The sequence below is a fragment of the Budorcas taxicolor genome, chromosome 7, assembly GCF_023091745.1.
Source record: "Budorcas taxicolor isolate Tak-1 chromosome 7, Takin1.1, whole genome shotgun sequence".
Taxonomy (NCBI): Eukaryota; Metazoa; Chordata; class Mammalia; order Artiodactyla; family Bovidae; genus Budorcas; species Budorcas taxicolor.
The window spans coordinates 50,999,013-51,018,563 of NC_068916.1; the positions used below are offsets into that span (position 1 = coordinate 50,999,013).

General features: G+C 44.0%; 1 protein-coding gene across 2 annotated transcripts in view; it reads right to left on the bottom strand.

The window, feature by feature from the left end:
- Positions 1-346: 346 nt before the first annotated feature.
- The window catches only part of PFDN1 (prefoldin subunit 1), a 72,257-nt gene continuing 53,052 nt past the window's right edge, over positions 347-19,551 (bottom strand). The window contains exon 4 of one of the 2 annotated variants that reach the window (XM_052643677.1): positions 347-1,183. In XM_052643677.1, coding sequence (XP_052499637.1) covers positions 1,103-1,183 — 81 coding nt within the window. In that variant the 3' untranslated portion in view covers positions 347-1,102. Of the gene's footprint in view, positions 1,187-19,551 lie in introns of both variants that reach the window. The other variant, XM_052643676.1, reaches the window with a different exon arrangement.

Genomic DNA, 19,551 nt, shown 5'->3' on the forward strand with positions numbered 1-19,551 from the left:
CCTGCCTAACTGCGGCTGCCCACTTTTCCTCTACAGTTGCTGACGAATATTTAACCATTAGCTCTCTTGCTTTAAAAATGAAAATATTTAACTACCATCTCTCTCTTTAAAAGCAAAAAGCCATGATTTTGTATCATCACCTGATTTCTGTGGAGTAAACAGTAGGTACCCCCATGGCTGATTTCAAGCTACCAATGTGGTATCTTGAACATGGAGTCGGGAAGAGAAGGGCAGGCTCACACTACTAAGTTGTATTTCCACCATCCAGACACAACAGACTGTCAACCTCAAAAACATAGATAATGGTCAAATTCAGTAAAGTAATTCAGAAAGGATAAGTTCTTAATAATTAACCTTACTTTTAATATAATAGTAAATTTACAAATGTAATTTTTAATAATGGCTATTGTTTAACTGACTCAATGGACCTGCATTTGAGCAAACTCCAGGAGACAGTGGAGAACGGAGGTGCCTGGCGTGCTGCAGTCCATGGGGGCTGCAGAGAGTCAGACACTAGGACTCTAGGCAGACTGCCACTGAGGTACCACTGTTGTGATCATGCATTCAGCCAGGCCTGCTCTCCTTTTCCCTCATCTGCATACTACTGATAATGGAGGCTCAGAAGTTGAGGGGTTTACCTAGAGGAACAGAAATGAAGAGGGCAAGGCTTCGATCCAGAAGGAGCAGGGCCACAGCCCTGGAGAGGCAACAAGGAGGAGTGAGGTGGAGACACCCTTTGCCTCTCTGGTCCTCTGTTCTCATCCATCAGCTCAAGAAAAGCAGACTTTGTAGAGTGGGACAGATGTCTTTTATTGGTCTGACCGGCGTGACCAGCAGTAGGCCCCGGAAGAACTCCCCTGTCTGTCCTGGCTCCCATCTTCCCTTCCCTGGAGTTCATGATTCAACCACAGGGGAGAAGGGTAGCAGGCAGAGCCAGCATAAAACATACAAGGATGAGACTGAAAGGGGCTCCAGGCCATGCATAAAACATAAGGTTACTAGACCATCCAAATAAAATGTCCCTCAGGCAGAGCAGTTTCCCTACACAGGCCCCTCACCAGGAATGGCAGGGCTCAGAAGGAAGAGGTTCCTGAGAGGCTGCCTACTGTGCCCTTCGCGCCATCAGCATCTCCCGGATATTGTCCTCGGCTTCCTTCACACTCCGCTCCAGATAGGATTTTTTCTGCTGCAATATGAGAAGGAAACAAGGGTTAGGATCAGGGTGAATGTGCCAAGCTGACAGATGCTGCTTTTATGCCCAAGGGTTATGGCTCCTCTGTGACTAGTGACTTCCAGGAGCCTACTGTCTACTGAGAGCCAGGTGTACACGCCTGCCCCAGAGCATTCCCCAACCCCGACGCCTGGGCACCAGGGAGGGTGTCGCTTGGTTCCAGAAGCAGAAGTGCTCTGTGGAAAGCAACAGCACTCTTCCCCCAGAAGGAAGCAGACTCTAAAAACAGGCGGCATAGTACATGAAGTTACACCAGACAGACAAAGGCCAGGAAATTCCAGGACAAAGCTCTGGCCCCACAACAGACTGTCTCTCAAGGTTTTCCAAAGCCCAGGCCAGGCGCCTGTAGCTTTCGCTGCTGCGAGCGGACAGCGTGCCCTCCGCTCTGTCCAGCGCGACGGGAGACAGGCTGCCTCGCGGACTGAGAAGCTGTATCACACGGCTCACCGAGGCAGATGAGTCAGGATGAAATCTGCTTTTCTAATGAAACCACTGCCTGCCAGGAATCCAGGACAATGACACACTGAGTAAAACAGACCTTCTGGAAGTGCACCTCCTACCCCATCTGGGTCCTAAATTAAAAATCTCGACTTAGACAAAGAACTTCACTTTCAGGAGCCACATCTGGACCAGGATTACGAAAGACTGGTCAAAGGAAATTATGTCTGTGTGTTATTTGCCCTGTGGTCACCCCAGAAGTGTGGCTTTACCACTGGCCCCTGCCCTGAGGACACACTGTGGCTCCGCCCACTGAACAGACATGACACGAAGCCTCCCTTTTGGGGGATGCCAGGGCGCATGGGATGGAGCCACACTAGAGTCAGAGGTGCAGAGCCCTGGCCCAGAGGCAGCCAGTGCCCCTCCCTCACCCCAGCAGCTGAGGGTTTTGACTGCTGAAGTGCCCAGATGACCTGGGAAAGCCAGGGGAGGGCAGCGGCAGAGGGCAGGTAAGCAGCCTGGTCTCAGGCCTTGCTTGGGACCTGATCCCCAACCTCTGAAGCAGAAAAACAGAAATGAGGGCTTCTACTGCCCAGGGCCTTCACCATGAAACCTCTCTGGCGCCCCTTCTCCATAGCCCTGCCTCCAACTTCTCCCACTCTCTGTCCAGACATTTATTAAATGATACACTGGCCAAGTACAGTTTCCTTTAGGTGCCGTGTGCTGAGGCAGCCACAATTTTAAGTATACTTGATTCGCAGTGCTGTGCCAATTTCCACTGCATGGCAAAGTAACTCAGTACACACATGCACGTTCTCTTTCATATCCCTCCACCATGCCCCTCACAGGACATGGAGCACAGTTCCCGGCTCTACACGGCAGGGCCCACCATTCATCCACCCTGTGCAACGCTCTGCATCTGCTAGTCCCACAAATCTTTATCACAGTTCTTATGTGAACTTCTGGTTCCTGTTTGTTTCCGAACTTCAAATTTCTTGAAGGCCAGGAAGAGCCCTGTCTCTTTACCCATCTCCCATCCCTTCAACTTGCACTCAATTCCTTACAAAAGAACAAGAGCGCCACAAAAACTCCTAGTGACCATGGTGAGTCTATGGCCCCAAGTGTGTTACTGCCAATAAAATTGTGTGCACCGCTAAACCTGGTACAGTCCTATCTACCACTGTGATGTCAGAGTGGGAACTTAAACTTCCTCTGATAAACAATTGTTAGATTTTCTTGTGAGTAAAAAAGGCAAATACTAGTAACTCCTGACACACTGCTGAAGAATGTACATGTACCAGCTGTTGCACGGCAGCTAGAGAGTGAGTGTCATGCGCCATCCGGGCACCTTTTCGGTCCCAGCCCAGTAAGGAATCCAAGGAAGAGGAGAGGGGAGCAAGTGGGGTTCTAGCCCTGCAGTTCAGCCAGAGTTCAGGACCCACGTCTGCTGCATTTCATGTCCACCCACTTGCTGCCCCAACGAGCAAAACCATCAAACTGAACACCAGCAAGAGCCTTTCTCCCTACAGCCCTGGCCTCTGGCCAGTTGAATCCAGGTTGTAACTCTCAACTTTAAAATTCTTTATTCTGTCACATCTCTTCCTTCCATCTTCCACTTCCAATTTCATTACTTTTTCATGATTTTTACTACTGCATATCCTAAAGTCTTCAAGTTTCAAACTAATGTAAAATGAACTTGTCTATCTTTAAATCTTCAGTTTAAACAGACTTACTGTACAGTAAAGAATTTTTTTTTCATCCCAACAGATGGGGCAACTCTAGCATAGTCCTGCCTTCCAACTATATTTCAGTTGTCTCATCCTCAAACATACGTAAGCCCAGCAGACCCGCACAGTCAAACCTGTACCAAAGCACATGACATGGGTTGAATCGTGTCTCACCAAGAGACATGAGGCAGTCCTGACCCCTGGTATGTGTCAATGTGACCTTATTCGGAAACAGGGTCTTTGCAGATGTAACCAGGTTAAGATGTGGGCACACTAGGTTAGGGCAGGCTCTATATCCAATGACTCCTGTCCTTGTAAGAAGGGCACACAAAGACTAAGGGACACATGGGGGCGACGCCGTGCAGAGTGGGGGATGCACCTCCAAGAGGAAGAAGGCTGAGGGTGGCCCAAAGCCACCGTCAGCCAGACAGCAGGAAGGAAGGAGTCTTCCCCAAAGCCTTCACATGGAGCACTGCCCACAATACCTTGATTCTGGACTTTTACCTTCTAGAATTGCAAAAAAAAAACAATTTCTGTTATTTTAAACCACCCAGTTTCTGGTAACTTCTTATGCGGCCCTAGGATACCACCATAGCACCTGAAATGAAGGGTGCTCCCAGAGACAGAGTGTACCCCAAGGCTCTTTTGGGCCATACCTTTCACCACACCGCATCACAGAGGCTTAGTTAAGAAGCCCTGAAAGTGAGAATGCTGGGGTTGTATTTATCTCAGAAATAACTGTTGTAGAATTGACCCAAATACAAATGAGACCATCAGAGAGAATGGAGAAAATTAAGGAACCAATGATTAAGTTAAACCTTCTCTTCCTTGAATCTCCACAGTTTAAAACCATTAGTCAAACCAGAAACTGTGTGGACCTGGCTCTTCCTCATTCCTGTAAATAACTCCATTCTCGCAACTCAAGGCAAAAACTTCAGTGTCATCCTTGAATTTTCTTTCTTTCACACCTGACATCCAATCAAACAACAAATCCTGCTAGCACTGTCTCAAAATATCTCCAGACTCTGACCTTAATCAAGAGCTTCCTAAGTGGTCTCCTTTCTTCTATCCTTGACCACCCCCTTCAGTTTCTTCACAGTGGCCAGAGTCACCTTTCATTTTTAAAACCTCCCAATGGCTTCCCGCCTCTCTCAAGAGGCAAAAGCCTTTCAAAAAGCCACGTATAGTCCTGCTCTGACTCTCTGGCCTCCCCTCCCACGTCTCCCTCTCTCACTTCGGCTCCAGCCCACTGGCCTCCAAGCTGTGCCACAGATCCACCAGCCAGGCCCCTGCCTGTCCTTTGCCTTTGGTTCTCTCTGTGTAGGGTCCTTCTTCCCCAGATATCCGCATTACTTGTCCCTTCAGGTCCTTCAGGTCTTTCTCACATGTCACCTATGGGAAAGGCTTTCGTGACCACGTGTAGCTCCATACTCTATTCTCCTCACTCTGTGATTTTTCTCCTTAGCACCTGTCCACCTGAAGGCGTGTATGTGTGTCTGTCTGTCTTCCCTATGAGAAGAAATGGTTCTTGATGGCAAGACTCTGCTCATGACAGAGTCCCAGTGTCTAGAAGAATGGCTGGTTTGTAACAGCAACTCAGTAGTTGAATAAGGACATTTATCATGGGAAACGAGGCCTTTCTGATTTCCTTGTGTGCACACTCTGTTTTAGTTTCCCTCCCAATCTGAATGAATGAGGAATACCCACCAGAGGAAGCAAAGGCAGAAAATGGCCATTCTCTTTCAAGGTGGTTTTCAGTTTCTGGCATTGCCCTCTAACCTCTGCCTCAAGAAATGCACAGGTTTAAAACTCAGACCTCACTGATACTGACACGGACATCAAAACCTCGCTCCCGTGAACAGGCCCTATGTACAGGTCAAAGCCCTTATGCTTTAACTGGTTAACTTGTGAAACCATAAAACAAACCATCCCCATTTCCCGCATCCTGGAGTCAGAAATCCTTGAGAAAGGGCTCCACGTGATGTCTGTCAGGGCTGCTGTGCACGACAAGGGCGTAATGACTGCTGTGGAAACTCTAGGAGGCATTCTGAACCCCCACCTTCCATCCCGAGTCCTGGGAAGGCATTTGCTGGCCTCAGTGCAGCACCCTTCTGCCTCCCTGAGCACTCCGAGAACCCTTTCCGTAGGAAATGCTCTAGTGGCATCAAACCACAGGGCTCTGGGCGCAGCAACATTCCTGTGAGCCTTGTCCTGATGCAAAATTCTGAGCTTTCCTGTGGGGCTCAGCACAGCCAGGGAAATGACATTGTTGGCCTTCTTGCTCATCAGCGTGAAGTTCTTTCCGGAGTCAGACTGAGGGCCTGGAGTTCATTCTCATCCTCTCACAGAGGAAAGAGGCTCAAGTCCCCTAGAACTTTTCTGACATGACACAATCTCTCAAATAGACTCCTGAGGTAATGCATCTTGTGACACTATCTCTATAGACTTTTCTTAGGAACGTTGTTTTCCTCTCTTTCTCAAAATTAATGTTTTTCCTCTCTGTCCTACCTTGAGGTATAGAAAAGTTTTTTCCTCTCTCCCTTTTTATTTTCCAACTTATCAAATGAGGATTTAGACAATACCAAATTGAAAACTCAAGAGCCTCAATGATTCTCCTGTTCTCTCAGGTTCGTGGAACTATAAAATGGTCAGAGGGGGCCAGTTGCCCATAATGGGGAAATTTAGCAAGAGGCCAGCATCTGAGGCTGAGAAGGCATGTTTTGGCGGATGGGGTAAAATGTGAGGAGGGCAGGGAAACAAGAGGAAGAAGAGAAAAACAAAGGCAATGCAAGAGCACAATGAGAGAAGTCAGAAAGGGAAATGAGACAAGGATGGGCAGAGCTCTGAAAGTGCAAGTGCGATGAGAGTCTGCGTGGGTGAGGAGCACCAGAGGCAGAGAGGGCAGGCCAAACCTGACCAGGCCCTGAAGATAAGAGACAAGTGATCCAAGGACACACAGCCACCTGTGAACTCACCTGGGTTTATCTACTTCACCATTAGGAAACAATGAGGCTGCAAGGTAACTGCTGAGCTACATATGGCCGGGAGATGAGCTCAAAGAACAAGAGAGCAATTTTAGGCATGGAGCAAGAGAATAAGAAGGGGTTACTGTCTCCATATCTTTTAGAAACTGCTTTCAAGACACCTTTCAGAAGTTCCTCTGCTGAAAGACAGGGACAAAAGACTTGGATTAGTTGAGCAATGACCTTTTTTTCCTCCCAGATGTTCTTTTACTTGCTAAATAGACTCTAACACAAATACCGTATGAGGCCAGACTCCCATATCCCACCTATGATCACACAGCTCAATCTACCCAAGGCAGAGCAAAACTCTGCTCTACTCAAGTTCCTTAGAGCAGAGATATTCCAGGGTGGAGGCAGGGGGAGGAAAGGGGTCATATTTCTTCCAAATAATAACGTTTATTAGCATTTTAGTCCACCTCAAGTTTGTGATCTCTACCTACTATTACCCTCCCTACCACATCAGTTTCATTTAAGTCTCAGAGAAAGACCCATACATTAGACAATGTGAGAAACAAAGAAAACAAGCCCACAGGTTAAGTGAAGAGCAAGGTCGGGCACCTGTTCCAATGCATGTGGCAAAGATCAGGCCTTAGCCAAAGAATCATTATGTTCACAGGCACCAAGCTTAAAGGGGGTAAGATAAGACAATGATCATGTTAAAGAGATATATAGCTAATGGAGGTAGGGAACTTGGCTCAAAGAATATTAAGCGGAGAAGGAATCCAATCACTAACTTAAATATCTAAAACAACAGCTCTTGAAGTGTGGTCCCCTGACCAGCAGCACCATCAACACCTGGGAACTTATCAGAAATCCACGTTCTTAGGTCCCAACCCAGACCTACTGAATCAGCACCTCTAGAGAGGGAGCCTGGCAATCTGTTTTCACAAGCCCTCCAGGGGATGCTGATGCACACTGAAGTTTGAGAACCTCCTTCAAAAATGGACTCCAGCAAACTCCTTCAATAAAGGGCCAGACAGTAAATATTTTAGGCTTTGTGGAACTGCCTCTGTCACAGCTACTCAACTCTGCCACTGTAGTGCAAACGCAACATTAAAAATACGTAAACAGGACTGCCCAGTGGCCCAGTGGTTAAGAATCCCTGGGCTGGGAAGATCCCACATGCTGATGGGCAACCAAGCCTGTGCGCCACAACTACGGAAGCCCACACTCTAGAGCCAGTCAGTGCCCTGCAAGGAGAGCAGCCACCACAATGAGAAGCCCACGCACCGCAGCTAGAGAGCAGCTGCCACTCGCCACAACTACAGAAAGTCTGAGCACAGCAACAAAGACCCAGCACAGCCCAAAATAAAAATTTTTAATGTGTAAACAGATGGGCTAGCTGTGTTCTAAAAACACAAAAACAAGAAGCAAGCCAGATTTAGCCAGCAAGGTTTGCCAACTTCTCTTCTTCAAAAAGAGGGAGCCTTACAAGGTAGAACTGAATCCAGCAAGCAGAGATTTTAACTTTCAATGAAAGCTGCCTAATAAAAGCATAAATCTCCATCCATCCATCCTTCCATTCATTCATCAAGCCTGCTGTCAAACCACTTTCTATTTGCTCCAAAATCCCTGGTCCTTGAAGTTTGTGGCATCACAGTGTGCCATCCTCTTCTCCCCTCCTTGCTGCTGCAATCTACCAGCAGTCTGGGTGCGGCCCCTCATTCATCGATAGCTCACCGTCTCCCTCTCCACCACAGCTGCACTGCTCAAGGTGACTTCAACAAGAGTGGAGATGATCCATTCAATACTATGACCTTCTCTCCCCTCTCACAATTTTTACTTTACCCCACCTGAGTCACCCAGGCCATAGTCATACCCCAGAGATACTGACACCAGTAACTGTACCTCCTCCAGAATTTCAATTTCACCACCACCACTTCATATTTTTCCAGGTCATTTTGATCTGATAACTCTCCTTCCAGCACTTCTTCAACCTCATCACTCAACAATTTTTCATTATCCACTCTGCTTCCAGGACTTTCTCCCCTCCCACTCAGCTCAGCTTCCACAGTCAATCATTTATATTTATTCCCCTTCTGAACTCCCTTTTGTCCCCTCTCCCTCTCTGTTGCACTTCCCTGGCAAAATACTAACAACCCAAGCTAATCCAAACACCCATCTATTCCACGTTTGTAACCCACTCCAGTGTTCTTGCCTGGAGAATCCCAGGGACGGGGGAGCCTGGTGGGCTGCCATCTATGGGGTCGCACAGAGTCGGACACGACTGAAGCGACTTAGCAGCAGCAGCAGCAGCAGCTGAACGCAGCTGGAGAAAAACACGAAACTGCGCTACACGTTTCACTTAAATTCAAGACCATGAATTTCAGCACTCACCAGTGTCCAGAAGCTCTATTAAATTTCCTTAACATATTAACTTCTCTACTCTCCCAAGTAACTATTTCATGCTTTCCTGTCTCCTCAAATTTCCTATACTCTTTCTTCCTCTCTCATTCCCAGCTCAGAGAAAACAGAAGCAATCTGAGGAGAGTTCTCTCTTTTCACTACCAAATCCATCACCTGACTTACACCTATACATATACTCTCTTCTTTCTCCATATTGGAGACACTCCAAAATGGACAGAGTGTCTCTGTTTTTATAAAAACACAACAATTCCACTTGGGGGTTGAATCCATCCCTTTTTCAAAATTTTCACTCCCACAGTTATCCTTTTTCTTTCTTCTTAATCTTCAACTTCTCTTTCTCTGCAAGGTAACTATTGGTGAGGCAAGTCACACACCCAACACACATCCACACTTTTCTTGACCTCACATTCCCCTGTACGTACTGTCTCCTTTCTCTCCTCTCCGTCTTACAAAACCTCCTGAACTAACTGTTCAGCAGCTGCCTTCACTTCCTCACCTCACATTATCTCTTCAAACCTCTCCAGTCACGCTTCCCTATTGAACTGACTGAAGTCCAGGTCGCCAATGATCTCTGTTACCCAAAGCAGTGGCTACTCTCTGTTCTCTTCTTACTCAACCTGGTCATTCTACTCATCAACAGCATTCAACACAATTCTCGAAATAACTTCCTCTCAGCTTTCATGATACCACACTCCTATCTTTCTCCTACATTACTGGCTACTCCTTCTAAGCTATCTTTTGCTGACTACTTCTCTGCTCAACTTCAAAATGTTGGTATTTTCTGGGAAGCTGTCCTTAACTTCTCTTCTCTTCATCACTCTCTCTTAGAAACCCTCATCTACTCTCAGCTTTAAACATCATGATTCCCAAATCTGTGTCTCCAACCCAGACTCTCCTTAATTCCAGATTTACACATCAAATTGCTTATAAAACGTATCTTCCTTGTTGTCAAACCCAAAATTAACATGTCTAAAGTAAGCACAATTGATTTATACATTCAACTGCTCAATTTAAAAACCAGAGAAACAAAAAAATACAGAAGCCACTCTTTTCTTCTCTTTTCCTTGAACCCAATATCCCCCCTTCCATCTATCCATCAGTCTTAACTTACTTCCAAAGATATCCCCAAACCATCCTCTTCTTTCTATCCAGCACCACTGCTACCATCCTAGCTCAAGCCTCTATCCTCGCCTGGATGTTTGTCATGGATATTTTAACAAGTAAATCAGGGTTACTTTCTGCTCAAAACCCTTGAATGTCTTCCCATTACATTTCAAATAAAATCTGAACTCTTCAACCCAGGAAATAAGGCCCTGCATCATCAGGTCCATGCTAACCACTCCAACTACTCTTTCCTTTTCTCACTTGCTTAAACAATTCGAAATGTTTTCTAACAAAACATTTGTATCATCTGTGCCCTCTACCTGGAATGTTCTTCCTTTGGATACTTTTAAGTGGCTGGCTGTTTCCTCTCATGCAGACCTCAGCTGAAATTTCATCTTTTCTGAGAGGCCTGCCCAACAGCTCTCTAAAACATCACTTTACTATGTATTTTCTTGCTTATATTGTCATTGTCTATATCTGAATATGAGTTTCATAAAAGTAGGAACCTTCTCTGATGTAATTAATCCTTCATCCTCAGTACCAAGTGACACATAATTTAACCAATATTTGTCGGGCACTCAACACATGTTACACCCGAAAAGCACTGGGCTTACAGCAGTGAACAAGTCGCACACTTATTCACAGAGATCACACTGTTGCAGGACACAGAGACATTTAATCACCATTGCAACAAGGGCTCTGAGGGGAAAGCACAGTGTCTAAGAGAGGAAGGGGCTTCCCTGATGGCTCAGCAGTGAAGAATCTGCCTGCAATGCAGGAGATGTGAGTTCTATTCCTGGGTTGGGAAGATCCCCTGAAGGAGAAATTAGTAACCCACTCCAGTATTCTTGTCTGGGAAACCCCATGGACAGAGGAGCTTGGTGGACTAGAGTCCAAAGGGTCGCAAAGAGTCGGACACGACTGAGTGTCTGAGCATGTTAATACAGGAAACACCTGGTATAATCAAGGAAATCACAGAAGCACTTTTGAATAAGCTATGAAGGATGAATGGAAATTAAGTGGAAAGGTTAGCAGGGGGAGAGAGCAATTCCAGGCAAATGGAGCAGCATGTGCAAAGGTCAAATGAAGCAAGACACGTCTGGGAACTAAATGACAACAAGTGAGGATGAAGTACTAAAGGGGGAAGAGGAGAATAGATAATACAGAAGGACAAGGCTGGTGAGGTTGAGTCAGATCACAGAGGGTCAAAAGCCATATTAAAGATCTTAAAGATGATGAAAAGCCACTGGGTCTTAAGACAGAGTAACAAAAATCAAATTTCCACTGGAAACAAAAACTACTCTGGCTGCAACACAGAGAATGAGCTAGAGCAAGGCTTCCTGCAGAAAGCCCGACGAGTAATGAAAGGGTAATAGATGTATCCATGATATTGATCCCTTTAGTCCCCGGAGTAGCCAAAGGGACCCCCACCTCTCCTGGGCAGTTGCTGCCACCCTGAGCACCCTCTGTCCACTTATCCCAGTGAACTATGCAAATACTATTCTCTAGGTGCTGTGATGTGAAAAGGGCTGGGAAGCACTCGGTTAGAGAATACAAGTGTGAATGCTGAGAAACCTATTAGGAAGCCATTGTAATAATCTTGGAAAGAGATGACAGTATCTTAGTGGTGGCAATGGAGCTAGAGAAGAACATATTTAAGAAATATTTAAGAGAAAAAGCTATCAGAGGACTTCACCATAACTTTCATTATTAATCAGAAGTGGGGGGGGTGTCAAGAACACCTCCCAAGGGGATCAGGTTTGGAAGGAAAGATTTTAAGTTTAGTTTTAGACATGCTGAGTTTAAGGTACTTGTGAAACATCTAAGTGAGATGTGGAAAGAAAACTAGATCGCATCCTTGAAGTTCACAGAAGTCTGGGCTAGAGATACAAGTTTACACATAGGTACCTGAAGCCATGAGAATGATTGGAATTCTTTGAGAAAGAACTCAGAATACAAGGACTTAGCCTTACAGGAAGTCAACATTTAGGAAGAATGAAAGGAAGAAGAGGAACCAGCAAGTAGTATCTAAAAAGGAGGGGCACTGATTCATAAAAACCAAGAGAAGAGTGGTTCAGGAAAAAAGGATGAGATGACTAGAAATCACTGGATGTGTTCAAGTAGGAACCATGACAACACATCAGAAATGTTGAGGGCAGTGGGCAGAGTGTTCCATCAAGTGGCCTCTGGAATATCTTCCAACTTTAAAACGTCTAGGAAATTTCCTGGCAGTCCGGTGGTTAGGGCTCCTTGCTCTCACTGCTGAGGGCCCGGATTCAATCCCTGGCCAAGGAACTAAGATCCCACAACCCAAGCAGCACAGCCAAAAAAACTGAAAATATAAATTAAAAGTCTATAGCTCTTTGAGACCTGATCCTAAAACTTCATGAAGGGAAACCACCTGATATTTTAATTGTCACAGATGAGCCCTAAGAATACGTTAAGTGTCAGGACAAAATAATTTTACCTCTTAACTTCAAAGGAGACACTGCGCTTCACACAGGTCTAACACAAGAGTTGTAGAAACACAAGAGTTGTAGAGTATCAGTATACTTTACACCCAAGGAAATTATTAGAAGGGCCGAACTGCTATATTCAGGAAATAAACACACAAAGAAAATATCCTTCAGAGATCACGCAGTGCCACAACTGAGAACTGTGTGTTGTACAAATCTCCTAACAATATACTAAACATGGTAAGTGTTTGATTCAGGGCCTGCAGGAAAGAGATAACTTTCCTGCAAAGACAACTACCAATATCACAATCCTGGAGTCTCTGATTCCTTTCTAAAATAAACAAACCAAAAAACCCTAAAAATTAGATTATTCTAAGTTTCATCATATTTGAGAAATAAATGTACACAGTACATAATAAATAAGTCTCATGAAAACAAGTTTTACAAAAGGAAATTTTCTAATATGCATTAGTTTCTTCTGCTTCTCCAGGGTCAGAAAGCCTGACCTATCAACAGGACTATCGAAACTCTACAAGTCTTCTAAATGAGCAAATAAAACAAGTTTTACTATTTCAGTTTGTCTTTAGTTTGCCCTCTTATAAGAAGAGCAAGAGGATCAAATCAACAGTGTTTACGATGGAGTTTGGCCTGTAGGCATGGTAAAGGGTTAGGTGAACAAAGGCGTGCCTTCTGAGAGCGGAAGTAAGGGCAACACCTTGCATTCTTAGAAGTGGAGGTGTAACTGACTCACCTGTGGTGGCAAGACTAACATACAAGTGTGTGTGCCAAAAGCCAGAAGTCAGTCTGATTCTGCTCTTTGCTCCAAGCAAGTTAAGAATTTCTATTTTCTCACAACTCAACAACAAAAGATATACAACCCAGTTAAAAAACAAGCAAGGGACCCTCGAGTAGACATTTCTCCAAGGAAGATATATTAGCGGGCGATTAGCACATGAAAAGATGTTCAACATCGTTATTCACTGGGGAAATGCAAACAAAACCATGATGTGATACTATTTTATACCCACTAATATGGTTACAATCAAAAAAGGAAAATAAGTGTTAATGAAGACAGAGAAATCAGAACCCTCATATATGATGGTGGGAAACGTAAAATGATGCAGCTGCTATGGAAAACCGTTTAGTAGCTACTCGAGAAATTGAAAAGACAAAATAACCATAAGACCCAGCAATTCCACTCCTAGGTATATATCCAAGTAAGAAAAATGAAGACAGGTGTAGTACCAGAAACTTGTGATTGTTAGTAGCATTACTCATAACAGCTCAAAAGTAGGAACCACCCAAATGTCTATCAGTTGATAAGCAGATAAACTAAATGTGGTATATCCATATAACTGAATATTATTCAGCCATAAAAGGAAAGAAGTACTGATACATGTTACAACACAGATGAACTTTGAAAACACTAAGCTAAGTGAAAGAAGCCAAACTCAGAAAGCCACATACTGCATGATCCATTTATACGAACATCCGAAACAGGCAAATCTACAAAGACAGAAAATAGATGAATGATTACCAGGTGCTGGGGGAAGGGGAAATGGGAAGCAAATGCTTAATGATTAATGGGTTTCTTCTGGGGGGTGATGAACATGTTCTAGAATTAGACAGTAATAAGGCTGTAAAAACAGGCATAGCAATGCAAGTTCCAAATGAATTATTTTCAGAGCAAATTAGTCTTTACTCCACCCAGAGGCTGACAGTAACACATACACAAACCAGGCAGGATAAACTGACATATTAATTTCTGAAAATTAATGTTATCAGCAGAAGCATTAACATTTCATGAGTTTATAAGGTACTCTGGGAGAGACTATGGACAAACAAAGGCAAGGAAACTTCTATGTGATCACAATATTACTTTCCAATCAAGTAACATATTTATACAACTAAAAAAATAGAGATACGGCAACCGGAAACCCATAAAAGGACCAGGAGACAGTGAAAACAAGTAAGAGCTCAAAGCCACTACAAGCACAGAAGCATGACTCATGGGCACCTCCTCTGCTGATTTGTACAGGTCATCAGAGGGCAGAACCAGAGAACTACAAACTCAGTCTAACACCAAAGGGTTATTTTATAAAGCTTTCAAAAAACCTCAGCTTTCTTTTTACTCAGAAAGAGAAAAGGGAAACTGATAGTTACACCTGTTCATGTCACCAAGAAATCACTGCTCTCTAACTCTGAGCTAAACCTCTAGGTCGGACAAGCAGCCCAAGGCCTTGGCTCACTGCTCTGAGGGCACTGGAAAGTCAGGTCACATTGCCCAGTGACACTTCTCCATCCAGGCTGATAAAGGGGCTCGTATCATGATGAAATCACCCCATAGACCAGACGTCGCAGCTGCCACTTGTCCCAACTCCACACCCACCCAAGTTACCATGGAACTGGTACAAACAGAATGGAGTTGAGCATGCTATTAGCTCTGATCTAAGTAGCTGACATAAGACCAATTAAATTTATAATGACACTGGAGTAATAAAAGAGCACTTGGCACACTTCTCTTTGCAAACATGATTCAAGGGGTGGTTTTTCTTTTGCCCTTCCTTCAATTTCCAGACACAAGGCCACTTAGAAGCCACTTTATCTCTTTACTCAAAAAGTTGGTCTTTAGGGGTTTATAATTTTATAAGAAAAGGATCACTAATATTAGAGGACCCAGCTACTGGAAGTATCCAACCATGGCAGAGGAATCCTCATTTCTTTCAGAGCAAAGGTGGCTGGAAATTAGAATCTGGAATCCTGGGTTCCCACTACGGCCTGCCCTCTCTTTCTCATCAATTCTGATTCCAGCTCTGTGAAGGACATGTGATCTCCATTTCTAAAACACTGACAGAGGCCAGCTAGTTTCAGTCAGTTCAGTCACTTGGTCGTGTCTGACTTTTGCAACCCCCAAAGACTGCAGCACGCCAGGCTTCCCTGTCATCACCAACTACCGGAAGCTACTCAAACTCACGTCCATTGCATCAGTGATGCCATCCAACCATCTCATCCTATGTCATCGCCTTCTCCTCCCGCCTTCAATCCCACCCAGCTAGTTTAGGAGATGGCTTCACCACAGAATCCACGGCCATTAGGAAGTGAGAGCAGGAGATCTCACCAACCTGTTGGCACTTGCATCCTTGAGCCCACTGACTAGCCTTAACAATGTCTGTATTTATGCTACATGTGAAAGGAGTCATCAGGTCCCTTGCCCACATTTACATGTATACACTAAAGCTATCAACAATGGATCCTTTGAATAAAATACAGAAAGTTACATGTTCTTATAGAATACCCTGCAGTAAACTGAATAAATTACATATATTTATTAGCGTGAACAGAACTCAAAAAAAGGCAAGTTACTTAAAGACATGAACAATATAATGTCATTTGTTGATTATAGGATGTTATGAAACATGGCTTGGAAAGTTATACCTAATAGCTCATTGTAGTTTCTCCTAGTTAGTGGGAATGAAACGAATGTATAGCCAGGAGGCAAGTTACAAAGCAGATTTCAATTTCATTAGTATGGTTTTATTTTTGTAAAAAAAATAAACATTACAGTACGCTAACATTTGTTAGCTCTGGGTGATGAGTACACAGGTGTTTGTTGTATTAGTTTTGTACATTTGTGTATCTTTATTTTTTTTCCCAGTTAAAAGGAAACTTTTATCTTATAAGCATGTGGTGGCAAAATGCTCCATCAGTAAATAGTTACTGAGCATCCATCATATGCAAGTAACAAACCCTCCATTTACCGAGTAGTTAATGTGTGCCAGCCACCAAGTGATTTGTATGTATCATGTTATGAGGTAGGTACTTCCTGTAAGAAGGAAGAAATACTGATTCTCTTCACCTCCAGTTTTCACCAGTTTTCACCAGCTAGCCACCCTGGTCTCCCCAATCTACTCTCAGGAAGACTACTGGCTTTTCTGACTGGTGTGTTTAGGAAAAAGAACTATGGCTTGGCCCCTGCCACTCTGCCAGGATCTGCCTGCTTGCAGAAGGTACACATTTTCCTCATAAATTTGACAGATATGCTCTCCCTGCCTCTGCAGAGAGAGACCTGTGGTTGTCCCAAACTTCCAGAGATTTGCTGGGTAACTTAATTCTGGACCAGTATTAGAAATCATTATTACTGCTGCACACCTAAGACACATCCTTCAACCTAACCTTCACCAGTAATAACAGTAAAATATATTTTAAATTTTCGTATCAATATGCCCAACTTTCAGTTGATTCCATACTTAAACAGGAAATAAGAGGGTTATTTACTGTCCTTATCCATCAACCCTGCTGTTGTTGCTATTTTACAGAAAAGTATATTCAGGCTTAGAAACACTAAGTAATTTACCCAAGGTGATAGTATATGGCAGAGTCAGAGTTCAAATTCATATTCACTGATTCCAGAGTTCATCTTCTTAATAATTATGTCAAGGCATTATGCTGTGCTTATCAGAGCCCAGAAAAGCAGTGCCAGCTACTTGCTAAGAATTTGTAAGAGGAACTCAAAAAATATTTTAAAGGTTGAAGTATTTCTTACCATACACTGTTGCATCCTTGTATACATATGTGTTGAGTGTATATAAACAACAGTAAATGCACTGTATTATAAAACCCTTTTAGGGAACTTTTACCCTTCAGCAGGCACGCTTGCTCCCACCCATGCAAGCACACTCCTCCCTCAGGTCTCACCCAAGAAACCAGACATGCACAGGCAGTGTTATAATCTCCTGCGCTTTAAAGGAGCTATGCTGCACCACTCCCTGCAGTGTAGCCCCCAGAGCCCGGTCAGCTCTGAGGTTAACTAGATGTCGGTCTCTACATTCTGCAGTCTCTCCCCAGAGGAAGCAAACTGTCCCTCAACAGACCAGGCCTGTCCAGCTCTAGGTCAGTGCCAATCAGAGAAGGCCACAAAGCCCTAGAAACTCAGGGCTAACTGGGCTGACAGTGTCTGCTGCAGCACAAAACCAGGGGCCCGCACAGCCCCCTAACCATGGAGGAAGCCGGTCTCATCCCTGCGGCTTGGCCCCTTCACAGCAGAGAGTGTTCACTCAGTTCTCTGAATTCACACTGCACACTGTCCACACCTCTGTACAGAGCTTTTACATCCTGCCCTTGGTTCAGTACATGAACCTTTTTTATACCTCCTATAAGCAGCTACCTTTTCTCCTTAGTTGATCTAATCCAGTTCTATGACTTTAAATGCCACCTATAAACTGACAATTTATAGACAATTCTCAATTTTATTTCACTAGCCTGGAGTTCCAGATTCCTATTTCAAACTGTCTCTTCAACATTTCTACTTGGGTGTCTAACAGTATCTCAAAGGTTAACAAGGCCCAAAACAAACTTTCCATTTGCTTTTAAAATTACTTTTGAAACTTGAAAATTGACTAAGAAATACTGATCTATGAATTATCAACAGCATATATGTTCCCATAAACACACGGAATCTGTGGAGCCCATCACACATGGAGTGCTGTGTGGAAACCACAGTGAATGAAGAGCATTGCACTGGGAATAACTACTCGTCCAGAACAAGAAGTACTTAAAGTGAGTATACACCATACTGATTTCATTCATTTTAGCCTTCACTTCTTTCCCTTAGGCCTTTCCAGCTTCGTTTCTCACTTTAACTCTCCATTCTACCACTCTATTTTCAGACTTCTGGTCATAGCACTTTTTTTTGCTTTGAAATGCTGCGTCCCCTGAACCAATCCTGTGTATTAATAGTAAAGTTCTAACTGATCTCCAAGGCCCAGCTAAAATGCCTCCTTCTCTCATGAACCCAATCCTGATCTCTACAACAGGTGATGAGTGATATATGTGGGAGGAAGGAGGTATGGTTCTTTTGTAACAGGCTCAAAACTTTTAGTCTTTCTTTCATCCCTACACTCAGTTGTTTTGGCTCTACCTTAGAATATATCCAGATTCTGATCATCTCCACTGCCACCACCATGGGCCAAGCCACCATCAATCTTAATGCAACAGCCTCCTGACAAGTCTCCTTGCTCCCACACTTACTCACTCTCCATAATCCATTCTCACCAAAGCATCCAGAATGGTGAGATTTTAAATGTAAATCAGATAATATCATTCCTCTGGTTCAAAACCCTCCAAAACTCCCAACTTCAGACCATAATACAAAATTCTTAATATGGCCTACAAAGCCCTATATAATCTATTCCCTGATACCTCTCAGCTGACATGCCTCCTTGCTGTTCCCACAACTCATCAAATATGCTGTCACCTCCAGGGCTTTTATACTCGCTGTTCCCTCTGCGTGGAACCCTCTTCTCCGAGATGTACACACAGCTTGCTCTCTTACTCTCTTCAGGTCTCTCTGCTCAAATATCACCTTAACAGAGAAACCCTCCCTGTCAGCACTACAGAAGACAGCTTATATATATCTCACCATTCTCTCTTTATTCTGTGTTGTTTTTCTAACATTTATCAATTATTTATTATCTGTCCCCTCACTCCCATTCTCCATAATATAAGTTCCATGCCATCAGGGTCTTTGCTAATTATGTCTTCTTTGCCTATAATAGGGCATGGCACACAGTATTACAATAGACTGTAGGTTCCTTGATGTAGCAAAATAAGAACAAAAAACCTCCATAGTTAGTCAAAACACCAAAGTACACTGCACAATCAAGACACCCAGCAAACATTTACTGATGCATTTTTTTTACATGCATACACTTCTTCTGGCCTACTCATTATTGGTCAGAGTCTTATCTCATGAATCTTAGCACTGTTTACCCAGGTGGCACTAGCGGTAAAGAATCTGTCTGCCAATGCAGGAGACAGAAGAGATGCAGGTTTGCTCCCTGGGTCTGGACGATCCCCTGGAGGAAGAAATGACAATCCACTCCAGCATTTTGCCTAGAAAATCTCATAGACAGAGGAACCTGGCAGGCTACAATCCATGGGGTCACAAAGAGGTAGATGGGACTGAGTGCACACACAGCCCAAAGGAAGGCAAAATCCACTGTAGGTGGGAAATTCAAACCCTGATACTGAAAGCATCAACACTTAAAAATTAAGGCAGCTGACATTTTACAATTAATTTCAAAACTTGATCCATTTTAAGGATCAACTCTAGTACCAGAAGCTCCTCTTCCTCTTTTGTTTTCCATCATCATCTACCTTTTATTTCTCTCTCATGCCGTCTCTAAAGAGATGAAGACACTAAGCCT